The following is a 16,058-nucleotide window of genomic DNA, read 5'->3' as shown; positions in this document are numbered from 1 at the left end:
GCAGATTCTTTACTTGCACTTGGCCTGATTGTCTGCTGATACTTGGTCCAAAGTTATCACAAAAAGTACTCTGCTAAGCTACGCATACACTCTTAACACTTCTGATCCAATTTAATAGATATTTCATCTAAAAACTGTGTAAATGCATCTGAAATTAACTGGTATCTGGTTGTTTAAAGCGTTTTGCGAGCTGGTGAGCTAGCAATAGGCATAGGAAATAGCACATTCATTCTCTTAAAATGCAAAAATGCAATAGTTTGTTCCCCAAGCAATAAAAAAACAAGCTTGCTTCATTTACACTGGGGTATAATTCATTATGCACATAATCAATTTTCTCACTCCATTAATGTCTTTGTACAAGGACATGTTTACTCCCACGTAAGCCACTAATGTTAGCAGGCCTTGCTAACTAGTCTACTACCTTAACCCATAAAGACCCAGTGCTACTTTTATGGCAGTTTCCTAATGAATTTTTCTCTCTATTTAACCTTTTTTAAGTGATTTACCACCATTTATTATAATATTATCTTCTGTATTTTGCATGTTTTCAGTGTAAATCATATTTTTGCCTATATTCAATTCACTGATCATGTAGATGTTCATAAAAGCTGCGGGTTATTATATCAAAAACAGAGAAAACTGAAGAAAAACAGACTTTTTCATCAAAATATGTCTTTAAAATGTAAAGTGCCTCCATCCACTGTCATTGATCCAACTCCATGGGTTTTACTGGTGAATTAATGTTTTAGAAGATGAAAGTGTTTCCATGTTTACTATGGAGCCTCTGAACATCCAAATGGGTCATATCTGATGACCATGAAAAAACGACAAACTGTATTTTTCACCGATTATTTACATGTATTGATAGGATTAATGGATCAACAGGTATTAAACACTTTAGATCAGTAGATGCTTTTGGTTGCCGGTGGCTGTTTGGGTCTTTATGGGTTAAGGAGTATCCAAGCATTAACGCTCCCTTCAGAACTAACATCCACACAGTGGAGCTGGTCTCAGGTGTCAAAGCAGCAGAGTTTTAGGATCTGTCCTGCTCTTCGTTGGCTTTAATCTCCAGCAACCCCTGCAAATCTTGTTACCTGAAGAAGCGTTTGTGAATCTTGCAAATCTTTGAGGCTGAACCGAGTGCTTGGCAGAAAGAAAAAGAAATGAATGCGCTTGCACAGCAGATTCGAGGTAGAGGGGCAACACAGCGCTTGAATGATCAGTCTATAGAGGCGGAGGACACTTTGCAGGAATAAAGGTTCAGGAATCTTTGTGTTTCTTTGTTCATTTAAATGAAGGCCAGCCACAGCACAGTCAGAGCCATCACCAGGAGCCCCGACAGAAAGAAGGACATCCGGGTGTGCTGGAGCCTGACTGGGGTTAGCTCACATGGGTGGGCCAAGCCCCTCCCATCCTCTGGCACATTGATGGACACCTTTAGGCTGTGGCCATGAGCCTCTCCCTCCTCCTCCTCCTCCTCCTCATTATCATCAACCCATTCAACATCACTGTCCTCTTCATCTTCATCTTCCTCCAGCAGGTCGTCGTGTCTGGGCAGGGGCGGCCCCCCTGGCGCTGGGGACAAACTATATGATCTTACCTTATGTCCGAACAGAGCCCGCCTCCCTCGCTGTGCTCAGCAGCAGCAGCAGACCAAGAGAGACAGATAACAATGAACAGACAAGTGGGATATGGTCAACTGACAGGAGAAGGACGTTGGAAGATAAAGAGAAGAGGGGATGAACGAAGGTGAGGTTGCAGGGAAAGTAAAGGGTGGGGGGATTCCAGCATGGGAAGGGTCCCTACAGCTTGTAAAGTAAATGTCTAAGGTGTATATGGGATATCTTAATATAGTAAATTACACTAGTATCTCACCCTACCTTTTTGACCCTCATTAAGGGTTAGGTAGGTCTACTTTTAATTAACCTTTAAATGGGCTTAGGTTAAGTTGTGTGTGTGTGTGTGTGTGTGTGTGTGTGTGTGTGTGTGTGTGTGTGTGTGTGTGTGTGTGTGTGTGTGTGTGGGTTACCTAAGGTTTAAATACTGCTCTAACCTCTGCTGCTAATAAATAAATACATTTATTACAGATACAGTCGGCAACAACGGGAACACCCACAAACGTCACATCTGGTTATGGGTCAAACACAGTATTCGAAATCTCTCTGACGGGACATTTTAGAGATGACTTGACAGGTTAGTGTTACTAAATGACCCACATTTTTACTTTTAAATTCATTTAGACCATAAGGGATTATCCAAAACAAGGAGCTACTTTATATTGAAATAAATGTTGGAATGGCAATCAATTAAAGTTCGCTCTCTGATGAGACATTACTGTGTTTTGAGGGGGAAAACAAACCGGTCTCTGCCATTACCCATAAAACCTAAGAGTTGCTGTGTGCTTCAGGTCAGTTTAATGTAATGTTAACCATTTCCAAACAATCGTAGACTATGGCAGGAGTATCAGGAATATTAGATTAACTGTTCAAATGTTAGTGAACTTTGTACTACATTTGTGATTTGTGTAGATTTCGTACAAAAGTACACATTCAGTTCTGAAGTAGAAGTACAGATACTTGTGTACAAAAGTCTGGTAAAAGTAAATGTACTGAATAAAGTTCTTTACTGAGTACGGTATATGTAAAAAATAAGTGCTGGCTTTGAAATGTATTCCAAGCAAAAAATCAAATATAGCCCTCTGAAGTACATTTTGTATTGTGTGCAAAGCTAAAAGAACCTCACATCATATTGGACCAACAATAACATTAATTAACATTAATTTGTCTATTTAATGTCAGGTACTGAAATTATGTTGGTTAATTCATCATATTTTTAGCAAAAGTGATATTGTCCCTTACCAGGTGACTCCATTAAGCGGTAGAAGATGTCTGGAAATGATACTTCAGACCACTGAGTCTGATCATTTCCAAATCTTTTGAAACGTATGGACAACACTCCAACCCTAGTGTATTTCATTTTTTAATATATCAAACCTTGTCAGAAGGCCATAGTGACTCAAAGTATGTCATGATAACTTGTTAGCGTTAGCAAAACAAGTTGAAATTCTGCATTTTTACATTATAGCGGACTAGGGGGAAGGACTGTTTTCCCCCTCAGATTTCCCCGCCCCCGGCTGTGACATCGTTGCCGACTGTATCTATTGCACAGTTATGGTAAATATGGTCTAAATGTAGTTAATCAGAATTAAAACTACAGTGTCAGTCTGTACTTTGGACCTTTATATAGTTTAGGTAATAATTTCATTAATGCTAATTTTATTTTATTTTCAATTCAAACTTGGCTGTTTGATTACATTTTATCACCAGTAATGTGAGTATAAGAAGCAATCATTTTTAATATACAAGGCTCAAATTGTAATAATCTGTAAAAATCCTGATTTATAAAATGTGTTTAACTGTAACTTGTTTTTTCCAGTTGAATTGATCTGTATTTTTGTACAGCACGTCCCACTGCCACTATAAACATGTATTCAAAGCTAATGTGTCATGCTTTTGATTTGTACTGCCGCGTATAAACCAAGCATTTGTTGTATTCGTGTACAATGTGTTCCTGTTGCATTTTACCACTGAAGAGATGATCCTGCAGCATGTCAGCAGTGATTTTCTCTGCTTTTTGTTAATAGCGTTTTGGGTTGTTTTGTTTTTTGTTTTTTTGTTTTTTTTTAGCTTTGAGCTGTTCTTTGCAGCTAACAGGTAGGATAGTGTACTTTGATATAATTTCAATGACAGAATCAGGTGTAAAATAATACATTATTTCTGCACAAAATGAAAAATCATAATGTATGCAACAGCTGCAAGGCACTGCAGGATACGCGCAATGGCTACAGATGGCTTCATCTGCAATGAACTGCAGTTGTAGGAGACCAATCACAGTGATCACAGGCTTACTGAGGGATTAAATCTACATACACTTGTCTTTTCATGGGTCTTCTGGCCTATTCATTTCATCTGAAAATCTAAAAGTCTTAGATTTTACGGTGGCACAGGACACAACACAACCCTTTTTATGCATGATTATTAATCACAATAGAAAAGACAGGATGAGAGTGAAACAAAAGAAAAAAAGATATTTCCTTCAGTGAATATGAATTCCACTTTTTACAGTAGATGAATCCATGTTACCTAACAAAACAGACCGCTACTTATTATCTGGATAAGGGTAATCCATAAAGACCCAGTGCTACTTTTGTGACTGTTCCGAAATAATTTTTTCTTTAACTTTTCTTAAGTGATTTATCTCCATTTATAATAATATTATCCTCTCCATTTTGCATTTTTTCAGTGAAAATCAGGTATTTTCCTATATTCAATTTACTGATCAAGTATTTTAATCATCCTGCTAAGAATACATTTGAGGGTTATTTATCCTAAAAACAGAGAAAACTTCAGAAAAACTGACTTTTTCAGTCAAATCTATCATTAACTGAACATAAACAAAGTGTGTCCATCCACTGTCATTGATCCAACTCCATGGGTTTTACTGGTGAATCAATGTTGTAGAAGATGACGCTGTTTCTACATTCACTACGAAGCCTCTGAACGTCCAAATGGGTCATATCTGATGACCATGAAAAGATGACAAACTGTTTTTTTTACACCAATTATTTACATGGATTGAGAGGATTAATGGATCAACAGGGATTCACCTTTTTATATCAGTAAATGATTTTGGTGATATTGGGGATATTTGGGTCTAGGGGTTATATGAACATTGAGAGGATTGTTGTATGACATTTAACCCTCAAAGAAACACAACTATCTTTTTGGCAACTACCAAATGAATTTTCCCTCTATATTTAATGTTTCCTAAGTGATTTTTCAGCATTTATTATAATATCATCCTTATTGTTTTCCTTTTTTTCAGTGAAAATCAGGTAATTTCTTGCATTCACTTTACTCATTGAGTAGACGAGTATAAAAGTTTAGAACAAATTCAAAGGTTTCTTTATATCAAAACAGAGAAAACTGAAACAAAAATTAGTTTTTCAGAAAAATATATCATTAACTGAACTCAAGAGTTGTTTCATTGGTCAATCGACATAGCAGAAAATCACAGTGTTTCCATGCTCACAATGGAGCCTGTAAACATCCAAATGAGTCACATTTGATGCTGCACAAAAACTGCGAAACTGCATTTTACCTGAATTGTTTAAAAGTATTGATAGGATTAGAGGTTAAAAAGTTATTAAATATTTTAGATCAGTAGATGCTTTTGGGCGCTGACTGTTAGTGTGTGCGGGTTAATATTGGAAGAAATATGTTAAAACTACTGGTCAAAAGTAGTGGGACATCCTGCCTGTTAAGGCTACGTTCAGACTGCAGGTCAATGTGGCCCAAATCTGACTTTTTTGCTCATATTTGACCTTTATCCGATCTATTAAAGACAGTCTGAACAGCACAAATCCAATTTTTTCAAATCTGTCCCAGGCCACTTTCATATGTGGTCCTAAAGCTGATATGTATCCAATATTTTGCAATGCGACTTCAGTCTGAATGGCCAGGTCGCATTTATCCGAACTTTACGTCATTGAAATGCGACAAACATCACAATTTTGCGTCCCAGGCAGAGAAGCGGTGGGAAAAACATACATACTTCCGTAAACACAGTGCGTACCTGTGTGGTCACATATTACATCAGGACCTCTTTTGCACATGCGGGTCACTTCAGGGTCGCATTCAGTTCATACTCAAAACTGATAGAAGTCGCATTTAATGTGTAATATGAACGAGCACACAAAAAAAATCGGATTTCATCAAAAAAATGTGAATTGTGCATTAAGACCTGCTGTCTGAACGTAGCCTAAAGCCTCATTTTTTTTAATCTGTTGGTTTTGGTTATGAAACAGTGTAATAGACTTGTTTTAAAGACATATAATCTGTTTTGCAAGTAGTACAGTCTTGTAACAACATGAGCCTTTTCTGACACCTCTACTCACATCTTTATCTTGTCTTTTGACCATTAAATGGCTTTGACTGCAAGCTAAGTACCTGCTGTTTAGCCCATTACTACTTGATGCTGACCTAAATTACAGCTTATTAACTGTTGTTTAATCATTAAACCAAGAGGAGATGCTGACACACAGCTGCTGATGGATGCTGTAGTTCTTCGTGGGGAAGGACAGTGGGGTGGTCGGGCTGCATCTCTGACCGAGCAGAGGAGGATGAGGAGGAGTGAACTGATTAATAGTCTGTTTCACGGTGAGAACTGGCAAAGGCATCCTTTGGCAGCTAAAATACTAACTAGTGCAAACCATTTCGGCAGTGCCAAGAGGAAGGAAGAAACACTGGGGGAAAAAATGCCTATCGAAGGGTAGATAAAGCATAATGACATTTGCACTGGTTTACTTTGCCAATTATCTTGACTTTCCGAGCAAAATTTATGAACTAATTTTTCAGGATGTTATACTGCACACGAGGCAAGATCTGTGTTTTAGTCTGCAAAAATCTCACAGCTCAGGAAGAATCTGGGTATTTTTTTAACCTGTGGATGGTGATGCAATGAAGATTTTTTTTTTCTATTTTTTCATCTTATGTGTTATCATAATTCCTAGCATTCAGCAATAATGTGAAATTACCAGAATTGTGCCTCAGGCTTTCAGCAGAAAAGTGCTGTTATGGCTGGAATCTTGAGTATAAAAAGTAGATGTGATTATTGTGCAGGACTATGTCTGGGAGAGAAATTGTGTCTTCAAGTCATGGATGGAGGAGGGCTGAGAGGAAGAAGGACACTCCGGTGGCCAGGAGGAACGAGATCCTCTCTGACCTTCAGTGTCATTGTCTGGTAGCGAAGGAAAGGATGGTGGAGGACGTGGAGAAGAAGAGGGAGTTGGTGGAGATTTGAGGGGGAAAACAGGGCTGGACTTTAAAGGTGAAGAGGAAATGATGAGGACAGAAGCACAGCACAAGACAGAGACACAGAAAAACACATAAAGACGTCCAATGAGGGATAAATACAGGGATGAGGATTATGAGGATTGGAGGGTAAAACAGATGAAGAGGAGGGGGTCAGTTTTCTGGCTATTTATCATTGGTTTAGTTTGTTATCCTGTTTTTTTTTTTCTCTCTTTCACTGCTAATATCAGGCAGAAGAGTCATGCGTGTATCAGGATAAACTCGGCCATGCGACTCATTGGCAGATTAAAGCAGGATGACGAAGCTTGCAGAGGCCATTCATAGAGCGAAGCCAGTGGTAAGGGGTGAGGTTAGGGTTAAAGTGGATGGACTCTAGGACAGGGCACCTATAAAGGCGTCGGTATGCTTCAAACGAAATGCTTGTTGGATAGTCGAATCCATTTCCTGAAACCCCCTCCTTCACATCTTTCCACAGACGTCAGAACTCGGGGTGTTTACAAACCAGTTAGTATGAAGCACACGAAACCTTTAACATTGCAGCCGAGCGCAGTTCATGTAAGTCGGAGAACCGATTCCTGCCAGTGGGCCATGGCCAGAGCCTCCAGGTGCCATTCTTTATACTGCTCATAAAGAAATGCTGGACAGTGTTGACCTGCTGCAGCCTGTGCCACAAAGTACCAGATTAGAGTACCTTTACCTCAGACAAGCCACCAACTACTCTGTATGCAGCAGCTGTGGACATCCTCCCCTGCACATACACACACACACACACACACACACACACATACACACCACCTTCACTTTAGCAAATATAACAGAAATACCTAATGTGTCACGTCCCTCTGTGACTGCAGATACAGTCATGCTGAAGCAATGAAATGACATGGAAAAAGCCAACAGCACCACCAAGTGGAAAATCAGTGTGCAGTTCAAATGATGCAGTAAAATGTGGACGTCTGCCATATCCGTCATAAACAACAGTCAAGGAACGATGTGTATATGTACGGAAATGTGTACGTATTGTCTCCTGGATGCATGCTAGACTGCATTTAAAGCAACGGTTCCCAACCTTTTCATCCGTGCAACTCCCATACATATTTCAGACATTTATCATCCATATTTCACTTAAAATTGACTTAATTTAGAGTTCATTTCATTTACTCAACCTGCTCATCCTTGGTTATTATTATGAACACATCAGAGACTAACTACAGAGTGAAGAAAATTATAGTTTGTTCAATTAGTACATTTTAATTTTATGTATCGGATAGAAATGTGTAGAAATAAATAGGCCTATGAGGGGGGCCAGGACCTCAGGTTGGAAACCATGGTGGGAACATGTGTTTGTAGAGTGTATGGGTCCAAGTGTGTGGTCATATCTGCACAAATGTCCATCATCACGTAAATGATCTGAAGTGTTGTGGCCCAGACTTGAAAGGGGCTGTGTGTGATGTATATATACAAGATATTCTTCAACAAACAGCGAGTCTGGCTCTGTCATAGTAGGAAAATACTCCTGCCAACACCTCAGTAGCTTAGTGATTAACTTTGGCTTTTAAGGTTTTAACAGTCTAAACATGAACCAAAGATTTTGTATAAAAAAAGCTAAAATTGTCATCGTCTCATCTGTGTTTGTTTCATGTGTTTGTCTGCATAAATTCTTCAGGCTTTGCAGGTAGTGGTAGGTTATTTTTCGAACTTTACATAGAGCCAGGATAGCTGTTCTTCCTCAACCTTCCAGTTTTAACCACATCCTGACTCCAGCTCCTTAAGGGCAGTCCACACCAAAAGCAAGAAGCATTCTGATGACAATGTAAGTATCCACAGGAATCAACAGAAACACTGTGTACATGCCATGTGGTCCACCTGTGTGGATGTGGGTGATCTTAGAATCTATGGAGGCAGATTTGTTCCATACAAGAACGTGCAAAATGAACAACAACAGTATAAATATTAAAATAAACAGCACCTCTCTTATGTGTTGCTGAAAGACACACTGCTACAGCTACTTTTCAACACATTTATGCTATTGTTTTTATTCTAATTCTTATAAGCTTATTAGCTAAATAAAAGCTAAACCAGCTGGCATGCAGAGATAATGGGATGTATTGTGAAGCTGTGTAAATTTGGATGTATAGACTTTTTTCACAACAGATATTTTGGAGTGTTAAAGCAGAAAATGCATTGATTCGGGGGCACTGCTACCAATTATGGGCCCCATGAAAGCATAATCATAGTGGACCCCACAGAAATTGACTGTCTTCTCAATCTATCAGACTGGGGGGGGGGGGGTTGGGGGGGGGGGGTACCTGGGGGTGTGGTCCATAATTTAACGTCACTTATGATACCATGAAACGAAACTTAACTGTAACTTAACTTTCAATGTTCGCCTCCCGACTTCTACACCTCTCTTATACAGTGGATCTTACACGAAATTTTCACAACTTATATCTGTAAATATTACAACAAATATCAAATATAATTCAGTTTAAAAAAAAAAAAGATATAAAGAATTGATTCTTGAGAAGTACAGTATTTAAATATGACAATAAGGGCTCTTTGTTTAGGGATAATGTTGTATTGATAAATATGTTGTAATTATTGAAGAAAATTTTTGAATTGTTGAGTCTGATTATATGACTGTACTGCCATGATCATATTGTTGTGTGTAATTCAGTTACTGCATTATGTATTTGTTGTGGTTGAATGCTAAAATTAGGAAAAATGCATTGTTTGATTGTTGTATTAAGTTAGTGATAAAGGTGTAAAAGCACTTGAGGGGTAGGATTAAATAAATTTATACTTCTTCCTACTCCTTTTCGAACATGCAAAATTCAGAGTTGCATGTACTCTAAAACAGATTGTGTTCATTTAAATGTTATTTTGTTTTTGTCTTAATTTGTTTCATTTTGTTTTATTTTGTTTCTTTGCATGTTCTGACTGACTAACTAAATAACTAAATAAATAAATATCTATGTCCATTGGGCCCCCTCCACTGCTCTATGGGCCCCCAAAAATACTGGGCCCCATGAATTTGTCATGTTTACCCCCCCTTATTGATGCCCCAGCACTGGTTCACTGGAACGGTCTCACTGAATGGAACAGAACCATTGTTAATGTTTTTCACACCTGTGCTTTGCTTATTTAACAAGCCAAACTGTGTCTGCTGTGAAGACGGTCTGTTTAGATTGGTTGTCAGTTGTACTGTGGATGATTTTAATCTTTATATTTACAGTTATTGTTCTTGGTGTGGACAGCTCTTTATTGATTACTCAGACAAGAGACTGTGGTTCAGTGTCATTTTACACTATTGAAAAAGTGAATGCGGGGTTTTGTTTGACATCTGACACATGAGGAGGGTGAGTTATATATCTGTGCAGCCAAGGTGTGTTTAGTCTAGCTTAGCACAAACAATGGGACAGGAAAAGCTGCCAGCACAGCTGCATTATGTGAAAAATATACCTTTTCACATCTTGCTATTTTTAGACTGAATACCATGTATGAAGTGACAGTGTGAAAGATCTTATGTCATCTCAAAAACAACCATATACCGCTGCAGCGTGTTTTGTACCCATGCTGCTGAACTCACCGCTGGTTGTAACTGCCCGTTGATACTCGCTGTGCGGAAAGGCGAGTTTGTGGAAAGACGCTTGTCCCACTCGCTAGGCCGAGGCTCCGGTACCGACTCCATGAAACTCCTCTTCAGCTCACTGATGCTAGTATGATGACGCATGATCTCAGTCTGGGTCTTGTCCAGGTCCTTTAAAAGAAACACCTTAGTTAGATTATGGACAGGAAAGTGAAAATATAAGGAAAGACAGTGAATAATTACATTTGGAAAGACAGGTTTTCAGAACAACATAACATTTTTCCATACGCAAACGATTTCTTACTTGGGAGGTAACATGATATTTCCATCTGCATATGGAAAAATGTGATGCTTTTCCAAAAGCACACTCCTGTATTTGCTTCTGCTACATGTTCCAAAGTAGGAGTAGGTTGAATCCTCGACCTTTTAAAGCCTCTGGAAACCTTAATACACAATGTCCCTCTGACGTGGAAATTGATTCCAATCTGGAATGTTTCGTGAACTCTAAGATATAAGGTTTGAGACGTTGCATAATTAATTTTGTGAAGTAATCATAAAATTAAATTTTACATTTTACAATTTAATTTAATTTAAGCTTAGATACTAGGTGCTAACTGACTAGATATTCATCTTCTGTCTACAAAAACAGAGATTTATAGAGGAAGGTGCCAACATTATATACAGTTAACCCTTTAAACCCCAAGCCTAAAATGGTCAACCTGGACTTTTTTTTTATTTTGACAAACTAAAAGGTTAGAAAATATGCTATGAGTACGTTCATTTGCCCATTTTTTTCCCCAGATCTTTCAAAATCTAGCAATCATTTAAAATTTACTGCATGTTGTAATTCTGCTAAATTGGCTTCTTCTCCAGCTTCTAGTACAGGCATAAGTGAAATTACAGTAATGACCCAATAAATCCTATAAAGTGCAACATTTCAAGTTTCAGAAGCCGTTGGAATTTTTCATAATTGCACAAACAGTGAAAGAGTTACAGCCATCCAAACTGCATACAGTGCAGGGTGTGTCAGCAATGACACGTCAGGTTTTAAAGACTTAAGTGATACATTACACGTAACCATAAATCTCCCTTTGGTCTTTAAATTACTGTTTTAAAGTCCGGGGTTGCATTTTTGTTTTGTCATCTTAGCTTTTTAGACAAAGAAATGACAACATTCAGTGTGATGGGTGATAGGTGAGCTAATGCTAAAGCTAACTACTGTTACAATAGAAGTTACTTTAATGTAACATTTGTGTAACCTATTCATTTGATGGTCTAGTAAAAGTAATTTACTGTCCACAGTTATATTCAAGCTTTTCAATAAACAGAAGAAATGAGACTCGACGGGTGAGCAAATCTAACCCACCTGTCAAAAAAAAAAAAAAACTCAATATGGCAGAGAACAAAGCTATAAAATAATAATAATAATAATAATAATAATAATAATAATAATAATAATAATAATAATAATAATAATAATAATAATAATTTAAAAATTGCATCTATAAAGAATTTTTCATTCAGTAGAATCTCGAAGTGCTACATAGAGAAGACAGTCGAATAAAAAATAAAATACTGTATCAGGAATAAAAGACGAAGCAAATTAAACAAAGCATCATGGTGGGCCATAACAACAGGAAAATCTTATCAATAGGGCATTGATGGAACACAAGTAAACTTTTTTGAGTGTCAAAATATAACAAATGAAACCAAAATGACTCGCAAAAACAAGTATTTTCAGAAACTCACTCACTTTAAGTCAAGAGGAGCCTTTCTGAAACCAGCGCCTTGTGGCCATTGGTTGTATTAGGCTACACTTAAAAATACTTCTGCACTGACATCATAGACTTATTTGCATATTTTTATGGTATATTAACGTTTTTCTAACTTTGGGATTTTGCCAACACATTCAGCCCTAGTGTTGGTGTAGCTAAAAAATTACAAGCTAATGATATGTCAGTCAGTGCATTGTGGAGTACGGCACAGTTTGGGAAACAACAGTAACAGGTGTGTATTTTTGTAGTTTAGTGAGACAATGGACTTCTACATTATATTTCCTATTTCATGCCAAATTTCCAGAGGCTTTAAAAAACACAGAGGACACACACTGAGAGGGAATGACATGAGGTGAAGATGTGCTATAAAAGAAAAACTATGAGCTAAAAGGAGTAACAACAATTCTCTATGGGTCTGTCACTGCTCTTATAGCCGCATGGTGATTTGGCAGGAATATTACCAATATTGACGTTGCAGCTTTGAAAAATAACTCGCCAATATGAGTGTTTCCAAGCTGATGTAACCTCATGTCATCCCTCTTTACTGAGATCATATAAACATGACAAGAGAGTGTCATACAGCAATGGGATTTAACCAGGTCAGTAGAAGTTCAGATTCACACACAGACAGTAAACACAGCACAGTGAGGGAGTGAAGTCCATGTGTTATGTGACGTTATTGATCATGAATCAGGAAAAGAGAATGTGGTTCATCAGTAGGTACGAGATGAGCAGAAGGTGGTGAGACAATGAAACCGGAGCAGCAGTCTGTCGGTGACGTCACTCACTGACAGACTGGTGCATTATTCTCTCTAATTTGCTCTGCAGACATTATGACAAAATAGCCGTCTGGATACTGAAACAACTTTGTAGCTGCTCTCCAGGAACATAAAACTGAGTCACAATCATGATTCAAGACATTCTATTCAGAGATGTGATTGTCGTCATAGGGTCAGGGTTTAATTTAATTCAAAAATACATTCTCTGGCAGTTTTTAGTTGTTTTTTTTTTTAGAAATGCCAAAACTGACAACCAAACAGGACTGTAGTACATGGGGGTTCGCTTTATTGTATTCCTCACTTGCATCTTTTCCAGACATCTCAGCTCCTTCCAATAAAGATGTAAAGGTAGAAGGAAAATATCTGATCTGAGGGGAAATGAGACGTTTTTTGCTCTGAGGCGTCATCTAAAGATGTTTTAGATGACGACAACACAGCTGATAAAGTCTCAGGTGGCTTCAACCTGCTCTGTAGAGATGGTTTACGAGGGCCATTCAATAAGTTCATGGCCTCACCCACAACAGAATAACACAGACTGATAATTTATATTTTATTTTTCAACATAATCTCCATTTACAGCAATGCACTTAGTCCATCGATGTTCAAGCATCACTATCCCATCACGAAAGAATGTAACATCCTGTATTATAACAACCAGTATTTCTGGGTGAGGCCATGAACTTATTGAACAGCCCTCATATTGTTTGGAGTTTGTCAGACCAGCATTAACACTGCAGTCTGTGTGACAATAGCTACAGTATGTCTGGATGTTTTGTACATATTGCCGTATGAATTAAAACTACTGAGAAAAAATGCTGTGTTAAAGAAGATGAACATCACCATTCAGCATTTAACCTGACAGATGCTCGGTGTGTTAAAATCCAGTAGCCAATTAGCTATCTAATGGTTCTCTGTCAGTCAGCCAGCAAATGCATTTCTTTCGGTGTTTTTTTTTTTACTGAAACTCTGGCTTAGACACATTTAGGAGCTGAGCCAATTATGTCAGAGCTTGTGTCTGTGTTTGTTTCCGGTCCAGAAGCTGCAGAGTCAGTTTAAACTTTTACCATTATGAACAAAAATCTACTCCTAGTCATATAACGTTTAATGAAATGAAAAGAAAAACAGACAAAAACTATATCAAAAGAAAAATGAAGCTACTTGCATGTGAGTCAGACAGGAAAATAGTGCATGCCAAGCCTTTAGGGTTAAGCTACAAACAAGCAAGAAATGAAGAAAAACATGTCAAAGTGAAGAGAAAATGAACGTCCATGCAGGCAGAGAAACATGACAGCAAACAGATATCTGAAGACTGAAGATACAAACCTCCAACATTAAATTGCTATGTCTGATATAAATAGTTTCACCCTCAAGTTTCTTAGCTCTTTTCTGTGGGAAATGAGGAAAAAGGGGAACAGCGGATTGGAATTAATGCATTATTTCATCCCAACATCTTAATATCTGATTTGCAGTGGAATCCAATGAGTGTCACTGACCATGGCGATGGAATAAATCACAGTAAATTAAAGAGCTTGTGGGGGGTTGCAGGAACACAGAACGTGGTTGCAATATCCAATGTGCCCAGTTCAGTGAGTAACAGGCAACAGATGCATCTGCAGTTACCCTCACTCACACATACACACACATATACACACCAGCCATGTGCATGAAAAGCAGATACGCAGTCAGTGTGTGAATGGAAGTGCAGGAAAGGCACATGCCGAGCTAAGCCTGGTGCTGGTGCTGCAGTGCAGTGGACTGAACAGGAGGAAGAGCAGAGTGGGTCTGCTTATCCGCCGGATTCTGCAGTAAGCATGGAGGACTGACGTGGCGCTGAAACCATTGAGCAACATCTACATTGCTCTGCTCAAAGATGCAATCACTTACAACAGGGTTCCTACACATTTGAAATTTCAAAATTCCATACTTTTTCCAGACCCTAATTTCCAGATGCATTGGTAAAAAAAAAATTCCAACCAGCCAACCAGTATTTATATCCCCCTGAGAGCCAGTAAGTAAACATTTTCACCATTTTACATTAAATAATTGCCTTAATTGAAAACAGCATGATTCAACCGTTTTTTCAAATACATTTTTTAATATAATGTACTTTTCAGTGGACATTTTTATTTATTTATTTATTTATTTATACTCTTTATTTTAATGTTTTAAATCACTTTTACAGTGCAGTAACAACACTAAATAAAAAATTAATTAATTAATTAAAAAAAACAAAAACAAAGGGGGAAACACACAATACAACAAGGGGGATGTTGTTCCTTATACATTTGACTGCTTTTCCATACTCAATCTGATATCAAGAATTTCTGTCCTTGAATATGATCCATTTCTCCCATCTTTGCTTAAAAGTTCCTATCTTAATCCTCAGTTGAAATGTTAATTTTTCCATGGAATATATTTCCTCTATAATGTCCAGCCATTGTTGTGGTTGAAGAGGGTCAATTTTTAACCAGTTCCTTGTGACTACCTTTTTGCAGGCAAGAATTAAAATTTTAAATAAGTGTCTTCTCTTTTAATTATGTCATCAGGTATTAGACCAAGGTAGATAGTCTGGGGGTCCATTGGAATTTTATAATTTAAAATATTCTCCATTGTCTGAACAACATGGTTCCAAAACATTTGCGTTTTTACACATGTCCAAAAGATATGCGAGTGGTTGGCATTTATGTGTCCACATCCTCTCCAGCATTGCTGCTGTTTTCCCAGTTGTTTGCTTTTAATATTTGGTGTAATAAAGAAGCGAATGAGATTTTTCCAACCAAATTCTCGCCAACCTTTAGAGCTGGTGGATGTTAGCTGTGTTTTGCACATAGAATGCCACTCACTTTCAGACAGAGTAATATTCAATTCAGATTCCCATTTCGATTTAAATTTATTTATTTATTTTAAGTAAAGCTGTGAAACTCTTGTCCACTATAGAGTACAAAAATGCACTGCTGGGTCTCAGGAGGATATTTGGGATTTATGAGCCAGTTGTCAGAGAATTTCCACCTGCCCATTATGAGTTCTGCCAACGATCATACAA

The 16,058-nt window shown here is 37.8% G+C and overlaps 1 protein-coding gene across 7 annotated transcripts in view; it reads right to left on the bottom strand.

Moving 5' to 3' along the window:
- epb41a (erythrocyte membrane protein band 4.1a) overlaps window positions 1–16,058 on the bottom strand; it is a 101,931-nt gene that overhangs the window by 24,769 nt on the left and 61,104 nt on the right. For 3 of the 7 annotated variants that reach the window (XM_030146977.1, XM_030146979.1, XM_030146981.1), the window contains 2 exons: window positions 14,339–14,401; window positions 10,462–10,632 (listed from right to left, as the gene is read on the bottom strand). In XM_030146977.1, the coding sequence (XP_030002837.1) occupies window positions 10,462–10,632; window positions 14,339–14,401 (234 nt within the window). Of the gene's footprint in view, window positions 1–10,461; window positions 10,633–14,177; window positions 14,226–14,338; window positions 14,402–16,058 lie in introns of all 7 variants that reach the window. The other 4 variants (XM_030146978.1, XM_030146980.1, XM_030146982.1 and 1 more) reach the window with 2 other exon arrangements.

Source organism: Sphaeramia orbicularis, chromosome 11, assembly GCF_902148855.1.
Source record: "Sphaeramia orbicularis chromosome 11, fSphaOr1.1, whole genome shotgun sequence".
In the NCBI taxonomy this organism is placed as follows: Eukaryota; Metazoa; Chordata; class Actinopteri; order Kurtiformes; family Apogonidae; genus Sphaeramia; species Sphaeramia orbicularis.
This window is presented reverse-complemented; position numbering and strand designations above follow the sequence as displayed.